Source organism: Punica granatum, unplaced genomic scaffold (genome assembly GCF_007655135.1).
Source record: "Punica granatum isolate Tunisia-2019 unplaced genomic scaffold, ASM765513v2 Contig00426, whole genome shotgun sequence".
Classification (NCBI taxonomy): domain Eukaryota; kingdom Viridiplantae; phylum Streptophyta; class Magnoliopsida; order Myrtales; family Lythraceae; genus Punica; species Punica granatum.
The window spans coordinates 40,554-58,752 of record NW_022204339.1 but is presented as its reverse complement, the minus strand read 5'-3'; the positions used below and the strand labels follow the sequence as shown (position 1 = coordinate 58,752).

At 37.4% G+C, this 18,199-nt stretch overlaps 3 protein-coding genes and 1 long non-coding RNA gene across 4 annotated transcripts; 2 read left to right on the top strand and 2 right to left on the bottom strand.

The window, feature by feature from the left end:
• Positions 1–302: 302 nt before the first annotated feature.
• LOC116190351 lies at positions 303–773 on the bottom strand. The gene has a single exon (XM_031520038.1). It carries the CDS (start codon positions 771–773, stop codon positions 303–305), a length of 471 nt encoding a protein of 156 aa, XP_031375898.1.
• A 6,549-nt stretch (positions 774–7,322) lies between these two features.
• Positions 7,323–10,070, top strand: LOC116190360 (60S ribosomal protein L18-like). Its single transcript, XM_031520046.1, has 2 exons — positions 7,323–7,652; positions 9,628–10,070. The coding sequence occupies exons 1-2, from the start codon at positions 7,488–7,490 to the stop codon at positions 9,784–9,786; spliced, it is 324 nt and encodes a 107-aa protein (XP_031375906.1). The 5' UTR covers positions 7,323–7,487; the 3' UTR covers positions 9,787–10,070.
• A 456-nt stretch (positions 10,071–10,526) lies between these two features.
• Positions 10,527–11,823, top strand: LOC116190362. The gene is made up of 2 exons (XR_004152657.1): positions 10,527–10,834; positions 11,406–11,823. It is a non-coding gene; the product is annotated as an uncharacterized LOC116190362 (long non-coding RNA).
• A 563-nt stretch (positions 11,824–12,386) lies between these two features.
• On the bottom strand, positions 12,387–15,476 carry LOC116190366 (epoxide hydrolase A-like). The gene is made up of 4 exons (XM_031520052.1): positions 15,178–15,476; positions 14,516–14,870; positions 13,309–13,550; positions 12,387–12,930 (listed from the first exon to the last, which is right to left on the bottom strand). The coding sequence occupies exons 1-4, from the start codon at positions 15,288–15,290 to the stop codon at positions 12,684–12,686; spliced, it is 957 nt and encodes a 318-aa protein (XP_031375912.1). The 5' UTR covers positions 15,291–15,476; the 3' UTR covers positions 12,387–12,683.
• Between the last annotated feature and the right edge of the window lie 2,723 nt (positions 15,477–18,199).

Genomic DNA, 18,199 nt, shown 5'->3' with positions numbered 1-18,199 from the left:
CCACTTTCTGTCCCAATTCCGTCTCTATGACCAAAATTGAGACGGAATTGACGTGTTCGGGGTCAGAGTTGTCCGTCCATATGAGCGGAACTTTTGTAGTGTTAGGAGCAGCTTAGTCAATATAGAGAAATATACCTCTCATAGCTCAACTACCGCATACATTACCTATAATTAGTCCTTGACAAACAAACTAAACTGCTACATCACCACAAAGAAAGAGCGTGGCACAGACAGACAAAGAGAGCTAGCATGGCCTCATCACGACCCTCTTATATCGCCTCATCCCATGAATACGAAGAAGTCTACGATGAAGAAGACCCCTTTTCCTTTTCACAGTCTAACCCGCATCCGCACCTCGGGCATTCCTCAAAGTTCTCCACGGGAAACCCTGCCGAGGCGACCCCAACTGAGAACTTAATGTTTGGCCCTGCCCTGACCACACGCACCACGCTGAGCCACACCATGCTCAGGACCCTGACGCTCACACCCTTCAGGTCCTCGATCCTCCCTGTCATGATCACGCCCTCGATGATGGGCTCATACCGGATCGTGTACTTGTTCTCGAGCTCGAAGCTGCACGTGGCGTTCAGCTGGGCCGAGAAACTGCCCGTCCCGGTATCCAGGTCGTATGCTGTGATCCCCTCGGGCAGGAGGCCCACTGGGAACTCGAACTGCTGGAGGACCTCATAGGCAGACGGAAAAGATGCGGCGGCGGAAGAGTCGGTGGATGCGGAGATGACGAGGAGGAGGAAGAGGAGACGACGGAAATCCATTTTTCTTCGGGGCAGAGGTAATTGTCCGGTTGTATATATGTACATAAACGAGCAAGAATGCACAGTGTTTTATAGAAACTTTGATGTACTTGAGGACAATTTGTTTGAACTTTTAATGGTAATTGTCTTTGTCTTTAGACCATAAAATTTCTTTTAACTGAAGAAGAGGGCTTACTGCAGTGAAATAAATCATTGACTCAATTGATCAAAATTAAAAGGTTTCGGATTTACTCCTCGACAGTGAATTTTTTTGTATCACTAGTATTAAAAACCCGTGCTTTGCTACGGCCTTCAAGTTTATGTTCGTCAAGATAATTGTTTATATTTAACTAAAAATATTTAAGAATTAGTTGATTTGATTATCGGATAATTACCAGATAACACAATTATTTTCTTTTTATTTTTGTACTTATAAAAAAATTAATTTTCAAATTTTCTATTTTTAATCTTAAACCATTTTTAGAACTGAAAATTATTCTCAATTTTTTCTTTATTGTTCACTTTTTGCCCTCTGTCATTTTTCTTTTCTCCAAAACATATAAATACTTGAAAAAGAAACTAGCACAATGCTGCGAAGTAGTTTTATGAAAAATTTCATATTTCAAACATTTTGATCATATAAATTATAAAATTATTGTGACTTTATTAAGCTTTTTGTATTTGTAAATTCACAATCTCATGTTATATCCCCTTGATGATTATTAAAGTAGGAATCAAATAAAAGAATTTGAAAAAAAATATAAAATATTTATTGCCCAAAATTGGTTGTAAGAGTTTTTTAAAATTATAAAGAAAGGAGGAAGATTTTTTAGATTATTTTTTGAAGAGTCACCATTTGAATGACATATGGCTTAAGCAGAGTGCCAGGAGTACTCTCCTTTAGCTTAATGTGTATATAATATATATATATACAGTTTACGTTTTTATATATATATAAATTAATTTTAAAAATTGAAAAAGAAAGAAAAAACACTTTTATTCCTATATATGAAAGTGCAAATGAATAGAGTCGATCAAATTGCTAGCTTTTGCATCAATTAATTGCTAAGTTCTTCCCATTTTTCTATAATTTCATAATCATTATATATGCATATAATAAGAAATAAAAATAATTCGGGAGTTTTTACTTGATAATCTATTAGCTCTAAACCATGGATTCATTGAGACATTTTTGTTGATTGGGATAATTTTATGAATTCAAATAGAAAGTAGGTCATTCATTTTCTACTTGTAGGTCTATATTTTTAGCACTAACTTTACAGTAACCTAATAGGGCTACTCATATAAAATAAATTATATTTAAGGATATCTATATTTTTTAACGTTTAAACTATAATAAAAAATTGATTTGAGTCAATATATTAAAACATCATTCTATTTGTGTTTGCTACTCTTCTTTATAGAGCCTTTCAAAACTCTACTTTAGTTTATATAGAATATTTTATCTCATTTTACTTATTTTTGTATTAAATTTATAGACCTCTCTTATTACTTAAAAAAAATTAATCTAATTTCTTTTTCGGTTATAAAGAGAATAAATGTGAACGAAGTTAGTATAAGAAGGAGGAAAGTAAAATGGTACGAGAATTCCTGGAGCCGAACCCATATCTCTCATTTCGAGTTAAGGGTAAGTTCCCGTGCCACTAATCGGGTCCCTTTCTTTGTATTCAGCCAAATAATAGCCTCCATCTAAATTTGAAAAAGGAGATATAATGCAATAGTCCACGTATAACGGATAATTTTGAAATTTCAGATTCGATTCTTATTATTGAATTTCTATTGGGTTTATACGGGTTCGAGTCCATTTACACTTAAAAACTCAAACTAATAAGTAGTGGTACTCAAGCCTCGTATAAACTAATGGTTGTTCTTTCATCTTTTCAATGTGGTATTATAATTCCCAACACTCATCATTACGTGCAACATGTGGTCTATTTCTACCTATACATTGTCACGTGGCCTTAAACACCAACTCTTCAACAATTGACCTTGAGCCGAGCTCTTCTTCGGTGCTCGGGCGATGGGGGATTAACACGAGGCGCACTTTGGCTGCACCCAACATATTGGACTTGGCGTGGTGTGGGTGCCACATGCGCGTGGGCCTGTATACGCGTAACCACGGCTCTGATACCATATTGAATTTTCATTAAGCTTAGTTTTGTTCATTTTCACTTAAAAGTTCAAGCTAATAAATGGTGATACCCAAATCTCATATAAATCAATGGTTATTTTTTCATCTTTTTAATGTGGGATTATAATTCTCAACTCTTATTATGAAACTACATGTATCCTTTTATTAAATTTTATGCACTTTTTTATACTAAATTCATAGGTCCCATTTTTTTTATTATAAACTCGTGTTTTTTTTTTGTAATCGAAAAAAAAAATTCTCAACTTGAGAATTTAAACAAATTTGCCACCTGGAGCAACCTCTTATAGGTATATGCTTTCCAAGTAAAACTGAGCATCGACACTCCTCGAGCACTGAGAAGCGAGGATCGGGCAGAGAGAGGGACAGGTGCTTTCCACTTCTTGAAACGTGTAGGTGCCCACTTGACATGTCGCATGGAACATGTTTTGTTTCAAGAACAGCTGCCCCTGCAAGCGTACATGCAATATTACATGAGAAAGAGAAACTATAGATATAATTTTTTTTTTAGTGAAAGAGAAACTATATATATATAATGTTGCATAAAGAGAAATTGATGTGTGAATTGGCTTGCGACGAGATTCGTCTCTTCGTCATTGGATTTTCACTTCTTTTTTTTTTTGTTTTGTTGATTCCTTATGGTGTAGACCCTCTGTTACTAGACAATATTTCTGGAACATCTATATCCCGTTTTTTGTATCTTTTAATTTTCTTTGGCCTACCCCTGTCTATCTAAAAAAAACAGTAAAAGAATTATTTAATAGTGCAAATTCCACAAATACTCTATGTACTTTCGTCGAAGAATAGTGATATCCCAGACTGTTTCAAGAAGTACACCTTCTGTTTAACATCGCTGACACCGCTAGAAATTTTTTCATGGGCTCAAACGCCCCCTTAGAGTTTCAAAAGGTCATGTTATACCACTGATGAGTGGCTCAATGTCCATTTTTAGAATTCACAAGGGGTATCAACGTCCTTAAATAGAGATATTATCGTCCTAGTTTAATAGAGGGTGCCACTACCTTTTAACGAGACTATATATGGTATTTGTAGAACTTACCCAAAAGTTAATATAATTTTGACTCGAAGTTTTTTCTTGGGGGATTGAATTTTGCCTCAAAGTTCATATCGTGGCATAGTACAAGATTTTCTGAAATTATTACTTCTAGTAAGATTTAAGCTTTGATTTCCCGTAAAAACGTACGAGTTAGCTGGCATTCTATCGATAAAATGTCCGACATCTCTATTTTCTTTTTCTTTTCTTTTTTTTGGTGAAACAGACGACCAAATTCTAAAAAGTTCGTGAAGTTCATATCTCTTATTAGGGATCGGGTTTTGAGCCCGACATCTAATGGGCCGTGAGGGCCTCTCAAGCCCACTACGGGGCGAAGCTCAGCTAGGCTCAACGGAGCCTAGGGAGGGCCTAGCGCAGCATGCGGCTGGCCTGTGTCGGTGTGGAACTCAAATATCCTTCCTGATTTGAGAAGATACAATATCCAGGTAATATATCGAGAATCCCATTGAGTAAAGTAACAAATATTTTCATGATCGTGTATAAATATCAAGGTACATTTATCGTCCATAATTTACGTACTATTGTTCTTGTGAGAACTCCAGTTGACTTGAGCATTGGAGATGAAAATTGAGCCAATACTCCGATCTTCCGCTTTTACAGGTTGTTCGAGAGCACGAGGATCACACGTACATTGAACCCAAATCACAGTTCTGTAACATTGATGCCGTCTGTGGGAATCGTACGAAAAGTTTAGGATTTTGTCTGTTCTTGTTCGTGTTGGAAGACATCAAAGCTGCAAGGATGGTTGTGACTAGAAACCAGGAAAATTTAAGTCTACATACCGTACCCACCTTTGTGTTTTTATTTTGGTTCAACACACGCCCACCCATAACATGCGGAAACTTAATGAATTTTTCGACCAAAATCCCTTCAAGATGGTTTCTTTGGCAACAATTAAACATGACATGTATATTTAATTAAAATATTCCATTCGTAAAATTTTAGGGCTTGAATGCGTATATGTAAACTATATGGTGCCAAATAGATTTTGTGTGAAATTTTAGGACACACAAAGGCAATTAGAGCAACTTTGGGCCATAGCCATAAGAAATATTTCACTTACCCAAACTAATTACAAATTTTGTACCTTCACAGGTGAAACGAGAATTTAAGAAATGTGCAAGATGGATGAAAACTTTATTGAAGTGGCTATACAAAGAACTCAAAGAGAGTCTAGAGACTAAGGAAGGAGCTAAAATGGCAATCGAGGCGACGATGGTATTATTCGGATCGAGAGGAGCACATCCTCGATAAAATCAATGGGCCGTTGAGAATACTGCAACGTCGAGCCATTGGCTTTAAATTTGACGCTAATTGGGAGTTAATCCAAGTTTCTTTGGCTTTTCTTAGTCGTGTAGTTAATTTTCGTCAATTTTATTGTAGGTCCTTTCACTATTTTTCACTTGCCTTTCATGTAGTTCGAGTAATTTCGTGTCAGAAAAATACTGAGAAGTGGAGCTGCAGCCGCGCACGAAAAATACAGCAGCAGCCACGCGAATCTGTACTTCCGCACTCAAGGTTAGGTCGCAGGGTGCAAGAGCCGCAGCTGTCAAAAATAGGAGCTGCAGCCTTCACGCCCTTAACCAAAATTCTTATGCCGAATTGGAGCTTGCTAGTACGTCACTTTGAATTGCTTTGAAGCATTGCATGTGCTCATCGAGTCGATATTCTACCTGCGATGTCTAATAAAAAGAGGAAGGCTGAGTCTAGGGTATGCATTTGGATAATAATTTTGCTGAAATTGTGTTTTAAAAAGATGAATCTTAGTTTGATGATGAAGTTATTGCTTGAACTGCTACAAAAGAGAGGGGAATTGAATTTAACGGCCCGAACATGAACAAATTTGTGAATGAAATTATTTGAGGTTATGGGCTCATTTTTGTCTTTCCTAAGCCTGCAAGTGTATCAGGGAGTTTTTCTCCAATATATAATAAGGGAAAGTCAAGTTCCAAACCAAAATGGTATCTTTTCAACTAAAAATGAATAATGTTTTTTATTTTGTAGACTTCTTTCCATTCGATTCTCGAGTATTTCGTTTGATGATTACAATAATTTGCGTAATGATTGTGATAAGGATGATGTGCTGCGAGTAATTTGTAATGCAGGCACTGATGGAGTGGTCTCTAATTGAAACCAAGCACGATAAAGAGGAAGATGTTGAGGGAGATGGAGCTACAACCGAGAACAAATATGATGAGAAATAGAAGATAGCACGACACAACACGGCCAATTGTTCTTAGATGACCAGGTGAGTATTCTCAACCTTTCTTTTATTGTCCATAATTTTTTTTTTGGTTGGTTTTAACATTGCGGACAGCGTTAGATTTAGGTTTTGGGGTAATTTTTGCCCAACTTTTTGCATGTCCGGGCGTTTTGCTATTATTGCGGAAGTTGATCGGTTGATTTTCGAGTAAACTAACAATTTGCCCATCAAGACATAGCCGTTACATCAAATCTGACATCAAAAAGGTTTTTACATCAATTTTGACATCGATCTATTAAATGTACATCATATTGCCCCTTCTGTCTGTCTGTCATTAAAAACTCGATGGAACCTTCTGACGGAAGGGGTAATATGACCTACATTTAATAATATGCAACATCAATGAGGTGAGTTTCAAGATGGTATTTTAGAATCACAATTCTAACTTAACTCTACCCACTACAAAACAAAATAACTCATACAAAGTCAAAGAGTGAGCTCCATTTATATCACTTTTTTCCACAACAAAACAACATAACACATACAAAGTCAAAGGGTGGATCCCATTTATACCACTCAAAATCAAAATCAAAATCAAAATCAAAATCTAATTTTAAAATTTTACTATGAAGCCAAACGCAACCTAAGAAATAGAGTCACATTTAATCGTTGAATCTCGCTCCTATTTGAGCTCAAATCTTGAAAGACAAAAGTTATGCAAATGAGATCCTGTATAAGGTTTGTGCCCTGCTCTCGATCGGAAAGTGACACCGAATCACAGTTTTGGGATCTCGTCGTGGCTTGAACTTTGAAGCCATTGCCTCCAATTTGATGATTATTGTTTTAGCATCTCATGACAACAGGAGAGGAATTAAAAAGGAGAGCGCTCGCCATTGATTTCTGTCAGATCAATTTACTTGTACCATCTGGACAAAGACTCTTTGCCCCCCCCCACTGATCCGCTGCCTAATTGGAGGGAATAGTAAAAAAAAAAAAAAAAAGGTCGTGAAAGCCAGGCTGACTGCCCCACTTGCATTTCTGTCCATACATGAAAACGCGACCAATTATTGTGGATATGAATTGGAAGAGTTGATCCCACAATTTCTTTCACAGATTAGTTAGTCAAAAAGTTATGAAAAAGTGGCTACCAGTTGTCACTCAGTTGCATTTTTCAGAGTTCACTCAGTACTGCACATTACCTGCATTATTAAGAGATCTATCACTAGTTCGTGTTTCTCCCTCTTCGTCTTAATTCTTCCTTTGATTGTCAATCCGTTGGCTGCAACTATGGCCGAAGCGGTTCTCGGGAGTGTTGTGGAGTCCCTCACCGGACACCTTCTTTTCCTCGTCTCTCAGGAGATCGGACTAGGACGCGGTGTCAGTGCTGAGCTCTCTACTGATGTTTTGCGCCTTCAGAGAGTGACTGGAGGAGGTAGCCGGATCCTCAATGAGGTGAGTATCTTCTTCTCCTCTTCCAACCAGCTCCTTTATCCCGGTAAGATGGCTAATCGAGTCAAGGAGATTAGGGAGAGGATCGATGCAATTTCGGAATGATAGAAGCGCCTGTTTTCAGCTCGAGGGAAATAGTAATCTTATGGGGAGTTTGGTGGAGAACCGAGCTAGGTCGGAAACTATTCCCTTCAAGTCTGACCCGTATGTGATTGAACGAGACAAGGACAAGGAGAAAGTTATTGAGTTCTTACTCGATCCTGATTTTCAGGAGAATGTTTCTGTCCTCCCAATCGTGGGTGTGGGAGGTCTAGGGAAAACGACATTGGCACGACTTGTGTTCGACGATGACGAGGTGAAGGAATATTTTTGAGATGAGGCTAATTTGGGTCTGTTGTGTCAACCAACTTCCATGCGGAGGATATTGGGAAGAAGATAGTAGGAGAATGCACCCCTAATAACAACGAAGAAATTGCAAATCCCTAGTAGCCAATTTGAGCCTTGGAATAATTCTTTTTTTTTTTCGTTTAATTTGTTTATAACCTAGTTATTTGATCTTTTAACCGTGTGATGAATTAGGTTATTGTTGGTATTCATTATAAGGTTTTTAGTGAAATAGAAATTTGAGTAAAAGTACCGATTATAATATGTTTATTTGTAAGTAGTATTTCTCCTTCTTTTGGGGGGAAAAAAAAAAGCCCCGGATCGATTTTACATCAAATCTGATCTAAAAATTTCTTTTACATCAATTTTGATCTTGATTTATTAAATGTACATCATATTGTCTATTCGTCTGTCTGCCGTTAAAAACTTGACGGAATCTTCTGACAGAAGGGGCAATATTATGTACATTTAATAGGTCAAAATCAAAATTGATTGAAAAAAAAATAGTGCCACATTAGATATTTTCGTCCACTCTTGGACGGCAGACAGATGTAATGAGTCATTTGATGTACACTTAATCTGTCAATGTTCAATTTGTTGTAAAAAAATTTATTGAGATCTAATTTAATGTAACATCAATTTGTCGAGGGGCAAATTGTAAGTTTATTCTTGATTTTTTTAGTATCCCTAGTCAGTTTTAGGTTGCTTGATTTTTACTTTTACTTTTATAATTTTTATGTCTTAGGTGCTCTCTTGAGATTCTTTTGGATATATATATGTATCATGAATAAAAGTTAATTGAGTTCGAAGAGAATGTAAATTGATTAATCAGACTTTCCTGTCACTTAAGTTGTTCATTATAGTAGATCACTGGCCCCTTGTGAGATTTTGAGCCTTCTTGCCGCTCTTCAACTCATGTTCTGATTGCTCTGTTAGCTCAAAGAAGTACTCCGGCATAGACACGCTCTGAAAAGATTCGTGGAGACTAATGTTGCGTTTGGTTTCATAGTAGAATTTTAAAATCAAATTTTGATTTTGAAAAAGAGTGATATAAATGAGGCCCACCTTTTGACTTTGTATGAGTTATGTTGTTTTGTTGTAAAAAAAGTGATATAAATAGGGTTCACTTTTTGACTTTATATGAATTATTTTGTTTTGTAGTGGGTAGAGTTAAATTATTCTAAAATAAGACTATGAAATCAAACGAGGCATAAACCTATCATTATGAATGACATCTGTGTCGGTCAGGATTAGCCTATTGCTGAAGTCTGTGGAAACTCATTCATTTCTGGAAGTTCATAAATTCGAAGCTCCACATTGTTCTGTGAGTGGACATTATTGGGAGAAATTTCTTGTTCAATGGTCATTAGGAAAATCCGAGTCCGACATCGAGAAAATTTCTTGTATTGAGTAGTTTGGTTAAGTACTGAAGAGCTTACTAAATTTGTGTGGCATCCAGTTGAGCTGATTCAATATTGTTGCCTTCTACCTATGTTCTTCTGGATCTAAGTAGTACCTGTTCAGATTTGAAGCTTATCCAGCTGGTTAGGTTTATCAATTCCTGATGACAATACCGGTCCGGTGAATGCTGCAGGTTCCGTTGAGAGGCCGGAGGAATGCTCGTGAGGCCATGAAGCGCTTTGGACCTGCTCCGGGTGTCCCACACCGCCACACCAAGCCTTACGTGCTATCCAAGGGGAAGAAGATTGAGAGGGCTCGCGGGAAGAGAAACGGCAGGGGCTTCCAGGTGTAATTTGGGAGGGATCCATTTCATATAGTTCTTTTTTCTCTGGCATCACCAAGGAACTAGTCATCAATCTATTTCAGCCCATTTTGTACTTCGAAACCATTCCCTCTTCGTACCCTAGATAGAATGGCCGTATTGTTTTGTGTATATTTCCATGCGTCTATACTTATTATGACGGTGTCTCCCGTGGGCGTGATCACTGCTTACATGTTTGACATGTTTGATACGAGGGAATAGAAACGGAGTAGATAGGAATTTAGCAGAGTTTGTTCGATTGCCAACTTTTTTCCTTTCGACTGTGAGATATAACAAACTAAAAATTTAAAATAGCTCTTACGTAACTATCAAGATTTTCATTATGTGCTTGTGCTATTGAACAAATAAATTATTTCACGTTGGTTTGCTTGAGTTCAATTTCTGAAGACTCAGTCTGCTTTTATAAAGGAAAAAAGAAAAAAAAAAAGGGGGGTCAACTCTCGTTTTAGTTAAATGTTAGGTATGAAATGATCAACCAGTTAAGGTGTCCCACGTAAAGATTAGTTAATCATGACAATTGTTAAAGAGATGTTCAAGTGTTTCTATCCTTTACTCTCTTTTTTAAAGATAAAATAAGATAACATTGCTAATTAATTTATCTTTGGAAATGAAGTCCATCCACTAACAGTATATTATATCGCATTTGGGAAATAAAGTCCATCTACCGTTTCATTTTTGTATCATTTTAGATGTTTATATTCAAGAATTTCATATTTATTATATACAGGTTTTGGAGAAAATCCTTCTAGTGTGTGAATTTAAAATATTGGACGACCAAAACTTTTTTGATGGCCAGTTGTGAACATCAAAGAATATGAATCTATAGTCGAAAGACACAACAGAACTACTCAACATGGTTGCCAAACCTACGAAGAAAGCCTCAGGTTCCATCATTTCACATCATCCAGAACATACTAGTTCCTGATGGGTCTTCTCCTCTCCTTCTTTCGTTCTCTTCTCGCGATCGTGTTTATTCTTATCGTATGCCTGGGGGCAGTGCCTTTCCGAGTTAATGCAGGTTCGTCTCGCCTCCTCTATATTTGCAAATTGGTCATGTCAAATGTTCTGCTTTGTGCAACTTTTTTTTGTCCTCCGATATTGGAAGAGTACGTCTTAATTTAGCTAAAGCTCGCGCTCAAGATGGAAAAATGGTGTTAGTTTGGAGAAAAAAACATGTACATATCGATTTATGGTTTAATTGCAGACCCTACGAAGCCGTTCATAGGATTCGATTGGTAAGTGATCTGACAACATACACAGGCAAGAGACAGCTCCTTAAAGAGATCGGATCATTTTTCCCAAATTTAGCAGTATATATCTTTAACTTTTGCAATGAAAAAAGACGGTACTTGAATATCAGCGATTTGCTGTATGCAAAACCTGAAGATTCTTTATATATCTAAGACCTCTGAGAGCAGAAGGATCAATTCAAACCACATCTGATCATTATCGGTGTCATAAGATTTACCCATGCCGGTAAAATTCAATCGTCGCGATTGGCGTGGTGTGGACGAATCTTTTTTATGCCGAATTCGGGTAATTTGTTTTTCATTTCATGCAAAGTTAACGTAAATTATGCCAAATCTAAGGTTTTGCAGATGATGGGATAAGGAGAAATATTCGACAGAACAGAGTACAGCCAAGCCCCCCTCCACCCCCCAGGGTGAGTCAGTCTACGGTTTACATCGCGCCCGTGGCTGCTCCGCCTCCCCGAGCATCATAAGATCCACAAACGTTAATTCTATCATCCAAACAGTTCTTATACTTGATATCATCTCCCTGGAAGCTGCTCGTACGATCGGATGGGAATGATCATTGTTCGGTTTGTCGGTAGGTCCTGGATCATAACTGATGCGTATGAGTCGCTTAGAATTGCTACGTAAGCCCTTATCTTGTATTTGGACATTGATTTACGACTTGATGTGCATGGATATACGTAAGTCGTTCGTTCAGGCGTTTTGTTCTTCATTACTGGTGCTTTATGAGTACATGATCGTGTCAATTTCCCATAGCAAGTGTTTTACACGGAAGAAGCGAGGGGTGCAACGGGGTTAAAATTCCAGCCCAAATTAGACTTGTCGAAATCTAGTACTAATTTGGTCTGTAAAGATCAGCCGATAATGACTTACAATTCTCAGGATGGCTTTAGTTTTCATTCGCCCTTCAACATAAAAGCCATCAAACTGTAAATTTACATCAGTCTGATGGCTTTAGTTTTCATTCGACCTGACGACATCAGATACTGGGAACGCTTAAAAACATCGACAGATCAATCCTTGAATTTCGACTCGCTTTTCCCTGTTATCCATCCTTGAATTTGATGAGCTTTTCCCCGTTGGTTAGAGCAACGGGTCGACAAGCGCGAATTTAAAAAAAAAAAAAAGTGCGTACAAAGGTCTTATGAATGAATGTTTCTTCTGTTGCTTCAGTATTTGTTGCGTTCTAATGCAGAAACAAAAAGGAAAACCAGTGCAATCGGGGTAAGGAAGTTAGAAAAGAAAATTTTACTGGACTAGACTAATGAAAATCTATGGCAAATTTGATGTAAAAAGTTCAGTCGATCACAGCGGTTAAATTTGAGCCATAAATATGTATCAGAATTCAATTCCATGTCTGCAGTTTTATTCGACCTGTCAATACGTTCATATACTGGAAACACTTGGTGGATCAATCCTCAAATTTTCGTTGTTCTCTGTGGAATCAGCTCTGACACTATAAACAAACAACCGAGCAGAATCAATAGGGGATTGCAAAAGCTTCGGATCCATGTAAAGGACATCAGAGAACACAGCCAATCACCACGAGACCTTCACTCGGACTTCTGACTTAGATATGTCAGCAGAAGGGCGAGTCGTCCGTCACCCGATTCAGAATTTCTTGATGAAGTCGTAGATGTGGGCAGTAACCTCCTCTGGCTTCTCCTGGTTGATGAAGTGAGCCACTCCTTCCATCACAACCACTTCTTGCAAGAAGGGCACGTGCTTCTTTAGGCCGCCATTATGGATAAATTCCTTGGTACCAGGAGTATTATAGGTGATGTCGAGGTCCCCAACCATGAATTTGGCTGGCACTTTGATTTGTAAACCTGTAAATGGTGCTGTAAGCTCCCAGTTTCTGCAACATCGAAGGGGGGGAATAGTTAGTTTTGTCAGCTTAGACCGCAACACTATCGGTCCTCTTGGAATGGTTGAATGATAAGAAGCATGACTTCTGGGGTTCACTTGTATCAAATGGGCCAACAGTAACCTCATCAATTCAATCCCATAACCTTGACGAACAAGGTGATGTGTCATGTAAGAAAAAAACGTCGCAACAAGTTCGAATGCTCTTCCTCTTAAGGCAATTGCAAACATAGGATGCCCTCGTAGAAAAGACACGTTTCTAAGGAAGAATATATTCCTCATAGAAAAATGAACATAGGACTGGACTTCATAGCTTGCATAAAGGGCCAAGTGAGAGTTAAAAGGTTTAAGGAGAAAATGCAGTACGTACAGGTTCATAACTCGATAATAGTTCAATCCTCCAGTGAAGCCCTTCTCGCTAAATTTACTGGCATAATAATTTATGTCTTCCTCCGAGAGCCAAGAAGGCAAGTCCATCTGACGAGAGTTGGCCAGGCATGAAAATCCTTCTTTCGGAATTTGAGGAGGACGGGGATTACGAGACACTAGAAAAAACTTCATGATATTTGCAGTATCAGCACGTGCAAAATCTTCCTCAATTTCTCCAGGTGCCTACAAAGGAGTGTACCAACAGCACATGACAAAGAGTTCTGCTACAGTAGACTTTTGTGTCGGAATCATAAAAGAAGGAACCTTCAGAGAGATAAACAACAGGAATTATCCATGATCACAGATAAAAAAAACCAACAGCATATAGAAGTTATATGCAAGTCACGGACAGTTTCGTAAAACCAACCTAGCGTACAAATTATTAGACCGTTTTTGTCAACAATCCGATGAAACTGGAGGTTGAGTGATTGCTCTAAAGTAACCAGTGACAAATTTATCATTGTTATCTTTTTAAAACTCCTATAGCAGAGCTTGTAATAATTGGCAATGGATCAAATTCCTCAACTTAAGCAATACCCAAACGAAGAAGTTTCTGAAGCTTGCTCCAAAACCCATCGATTAAGCTCTCACTTCGGAGCTTTTTCAGGCAAAGTCCTTAAATGAATAATAACAAGCCTTTCTCCTGCTTAAAATGCTCCCTTCAATTTGCTTAAGCCTTTCTATAAATTAACACTAACACAGTAAACAGTTTATTGAAGGGTTAAAATAAATTAAGGATCATATTCATTATTCAGAATTCTTAAAACCATTTTGGACACACTAAGATTGTTTCAAGACCTCGCATTCGTGAGAAAGTGTGCTTGTACCCAGCGAAGCATTTAATTCAGAGCAAAGAAATAAAGAGTATAGGCCACAAAGTCATTATGGGTTGAGGCAGTTTGACACTTCCATTTTCAGATATACCAACAATAGCTGGCTACCAATGACGTACTGGATGATATTCTATGTAAGTTCAAATCAATTGAAACTAAACAGCGAAAAGAATCCAAACTATTTTGGTAATCTCGTCCAGAAATAGCCCTGACCTCAAAACAGGAAGCTGGCTGGAGCTAGAAATAATGACTAATCGGGCAATACTGATCGATTAGGCAGTGATAGGAAACTTTAACATTGATCTCGATTGATACCTGAAACCTGCAAATATAGTAGTCATCCCCAAGAATAGCCCTCAACCCATCGACAGGCTTCCGGTTCGGGTTCCTGGGATGGAACACAACGCTCATGTTGACCAAAGCCTTGATCCTATCAGGTCGAAACAGGCAAAAGTACCAAGCGATCGCGGCACCCCAGTCGTGCCCCACCAAGAAAACCTTCTCGATGCCCATCGAGTCGAGAAGCCCAACGAGGTCCCCAACGATGTGGAAGGCCGTGTAGGACTCGTGTGAGGGCGGTGCATCCGTGTCGCCGTAGCCCCGTAGGTCGGGAGCAATGGTTCTGTAGCCAAGGGCAGCGAGGGAGACCATCTGGTGGCGCCAGGTGTACCTGTGAAATTCATTCAACGGTGTCAAGTCCACATGTTTACGGAACAATAACGTGTCTTTCTGCATCAATTTCTACATTTCTGATCAAAATTTGCCCATCAAGTTATACATTTTTGCATAGTGAGATTCATCCGGAAGCAATCCAATTCTCATTTGCCGACCATAGATGGCCTTCATTTCTCATGAGAGGTTAGAGGGGAATTTGGTGACAGAGTGATCGAAGTCGAACTACGTGCACTTCATAATTGATTGTTTCCGGCCAAATTAAGCGGAATCAAGCTACGAGTTCTCGAAGTCGGAGAGAGTACCAGAGTTCGGGGAAGCCGTGGACGAAGAGGATGGAGTCGGGGCCGGAGCCGGCGGTGGCAACATGCATGTTTATGCCGTTTGTACGGACGGTCGTGTGCTGTATCTTCTCCATGGTCAAGCGCCCGAAGCTCGGTTTGGCTTGCAGGTACGGTCTCGCAAGGAAATGGCGGAGACGGAGAGGCTGCCGTCGGTCTCACAGTCGCAGCGGAGACTGGATGGGTGGAAGCAGCCGAAGTGGACTGAGAGGACAATGAAGAAGACGGACGAAGACAAAACGAGGAACAAATTCAAAGTATCAAAGTTCTATCCTTCCAGGAATCTCCCCTTATCTTAATTCTTAATTATGAATAAAATAAATAAATAAATAAATAGATAGATAAAAAAGGAGAATTTCGATTTCATCTCGAATACTCAGGGGCCGTTTGGATTCAGAGTTAAAGTTATTTTGATTTTAATTTTAATTTTGATTGTGGAAAAGGACAAATGAGATGTGATTATAAATTTAACTTGGGAAACGTGTGTTTTTGTTGTGTAGTGTGTTGAGTTAAAGTTAAAGTTAAAATTTTTAAATTGAAAAATATATATTTTTATTGTGTAGTGTGTTGAGTTAAAGTTAAAGTTAAAAGTTAAAATCAACGAACTCTGGATCCAACGTTGCATCAGGGTTTTCAACCCATGCACTTGTAGCCTCCGATTCCTCCGAATATCTCTGCTACAATAAATGCCATGCTTTTAATAATAATTACGTATGTACCATTTTTATTCAGCAAAAAAAAAATACATGTATCCCATTTGTATCTGCTTTCTGCATGATTCAAAACGGAGGATTTAGCATCTATCCAGTTTAATAACAGTTGGAAAATCTTATTTATAGGGAATAAACACATATAACTTATAAATACTTATAGATAATAAAAAACAGCAGTCGAATAAGTAAAATCATAATAACAATAAATAAATACGTTCTCTAGATATATGAAACAAACAATATATTATAGAAAGACAGCACTTCTATAATATTTATAAATACTAATGAAAAGTTGAAATGTCAGGCAGAGATGTAAAAAAAAAAGCATAGTTAATAAAAAGACAATTGATAAAATGAATTTTGTGAAGTATTTATAGAGAATTTATATTGAGCTTGAAGAATATCACATAGTTACAACTTAAGATGCGGCTTAATCAGGAACTGGGAGTTATAGAATGGATTTGGGGTTCTCAAATCGAATACTCATATTATGCTCTTTCGCTTTTATATAGAAATACATATTTCACTGTACATGTATATCGTCAAATAAACCGGTTGTGATGGGGGGCTTATCGTTGAATTGATTCACTTGTTTTTAAGTATAACCAATGATTCCTTAAAGAAACTGAAGGAACTTAGAATTTTCATTAGCATTGTCCAAAGTTTTCGTGACCGTTGCTCGATAATTATGTGGCGTTTAACTCCATTCCATTCCAAATATTAGTGTATGTTTGTTTCAACTCAATTTTAAATATTGAAAATTAAGTGCTGAATTTTAGTGTTTATTGAAATAAGTGCTTATTCAAGTAAGTTGATTTTGTTTGGTGAAATAAGTGCTAAAATATTTTACATTATTACATCCTAATTACATAGTGCCCATAATATTTTTCTTCTTTCAACTTTTGCCCCAGATTAATTGTTTTTTTTTAAATTTAAAAAAATAAAAAAGAAGAAAAGTCGAGAGAAGAAAAGGGGAAGGGGGTTGTGGCCCCCAAATTTCGACCACCACCATCCCAGACGAGGTTGTCAGTGACCTCACGTGCAGCCAACGACCTCGTCTGGGGCGGTGATGGCCTCGATCCCGGCCACTTCCGCCCCCGATCTCCCCATCTTTTACCCAGTTTTTCCCAAAATATAAAAATGGACTGATTTGAAATTTTCTCAAATGTTCACGGGCAATTCTGCAAATATAATAAAACTCCCTCAATTGAGCACGTTCAGTAGAAACATAAGCATAAATTTTTTACTTAACTTAATCAATTAAGTCAACTTCAATTTCATCTAAAAAACAAGCTGAATTGAATTAAGTGTTGAAAAATTAATTTTAACACTTAATTTTTGTTATCAAACACACCCTTGATGTATATATTTAAATGGGATTGTAATAATGGTTAGGAAAAAGCATGTGTGAAAATTTATTATTAAATAAAAGATAAAGATAAAAAAAATAATGATTTTGTTGTTGAATTGATGGAAGAATAAACTGAAGTTAGAGAATTTATTATTAAAAAATTAATTGTAACAATGATTAGGAAAAATATGTGAAATTTTATTAATAAATAGGAGGAAAATATAAAATAGTAATGATTATATTATTGAATTTGGAAAAATGGAGTGAAATGAAGTTGTAATTACGCCATTGAGTCTTCATCCCAAATGATCTACTAATATATTTTGTTCTCTAGACTTGATTAGACGGTATAATCGTAGCTTAGGTCAAGGTGCCGAAGGACCAACTTTTTCAAGTCCCAAGCCTGCCTCAATGGTTCAAGGCTTGCCTGCTCAACTCGTGGTTCGGCCCAATCATCGTAAGCAACATGTTAACTGCATACACCTAGCCAATGTGGTAACACTACTATTAGCGGAAATTTCTCGGTCAGGTCACAAACCCTTCAGCCATTTTTAATTTTTTTTCTGGGCACGTAGTATTCCAATTCATTTATGCCGTATTCCAATTCACAAACTTTTCAGACAATCGATTACATGTGCATATTGTCGAGTGCATTTGCATACAAAGCGATATGATGCAACTTACAGTACGTATATGCAGTCGACTGTCTGAAGAGTATGTTTTTTGGAGTACGATATAAATAAGTTAGAGTACGACACGTTCAGAAATGAAATTGGTTATTTTCTCATTTTTTTTAAGATTTCTTTAATTTTTATATTTTTTAATTATTAAAACAAATAAATATATAGATTTATGATAATGGTCATTACTTTCTCGATTTTTTGGATTATTTGGAAAAGCAAATTTTACATTTATTTTTAAA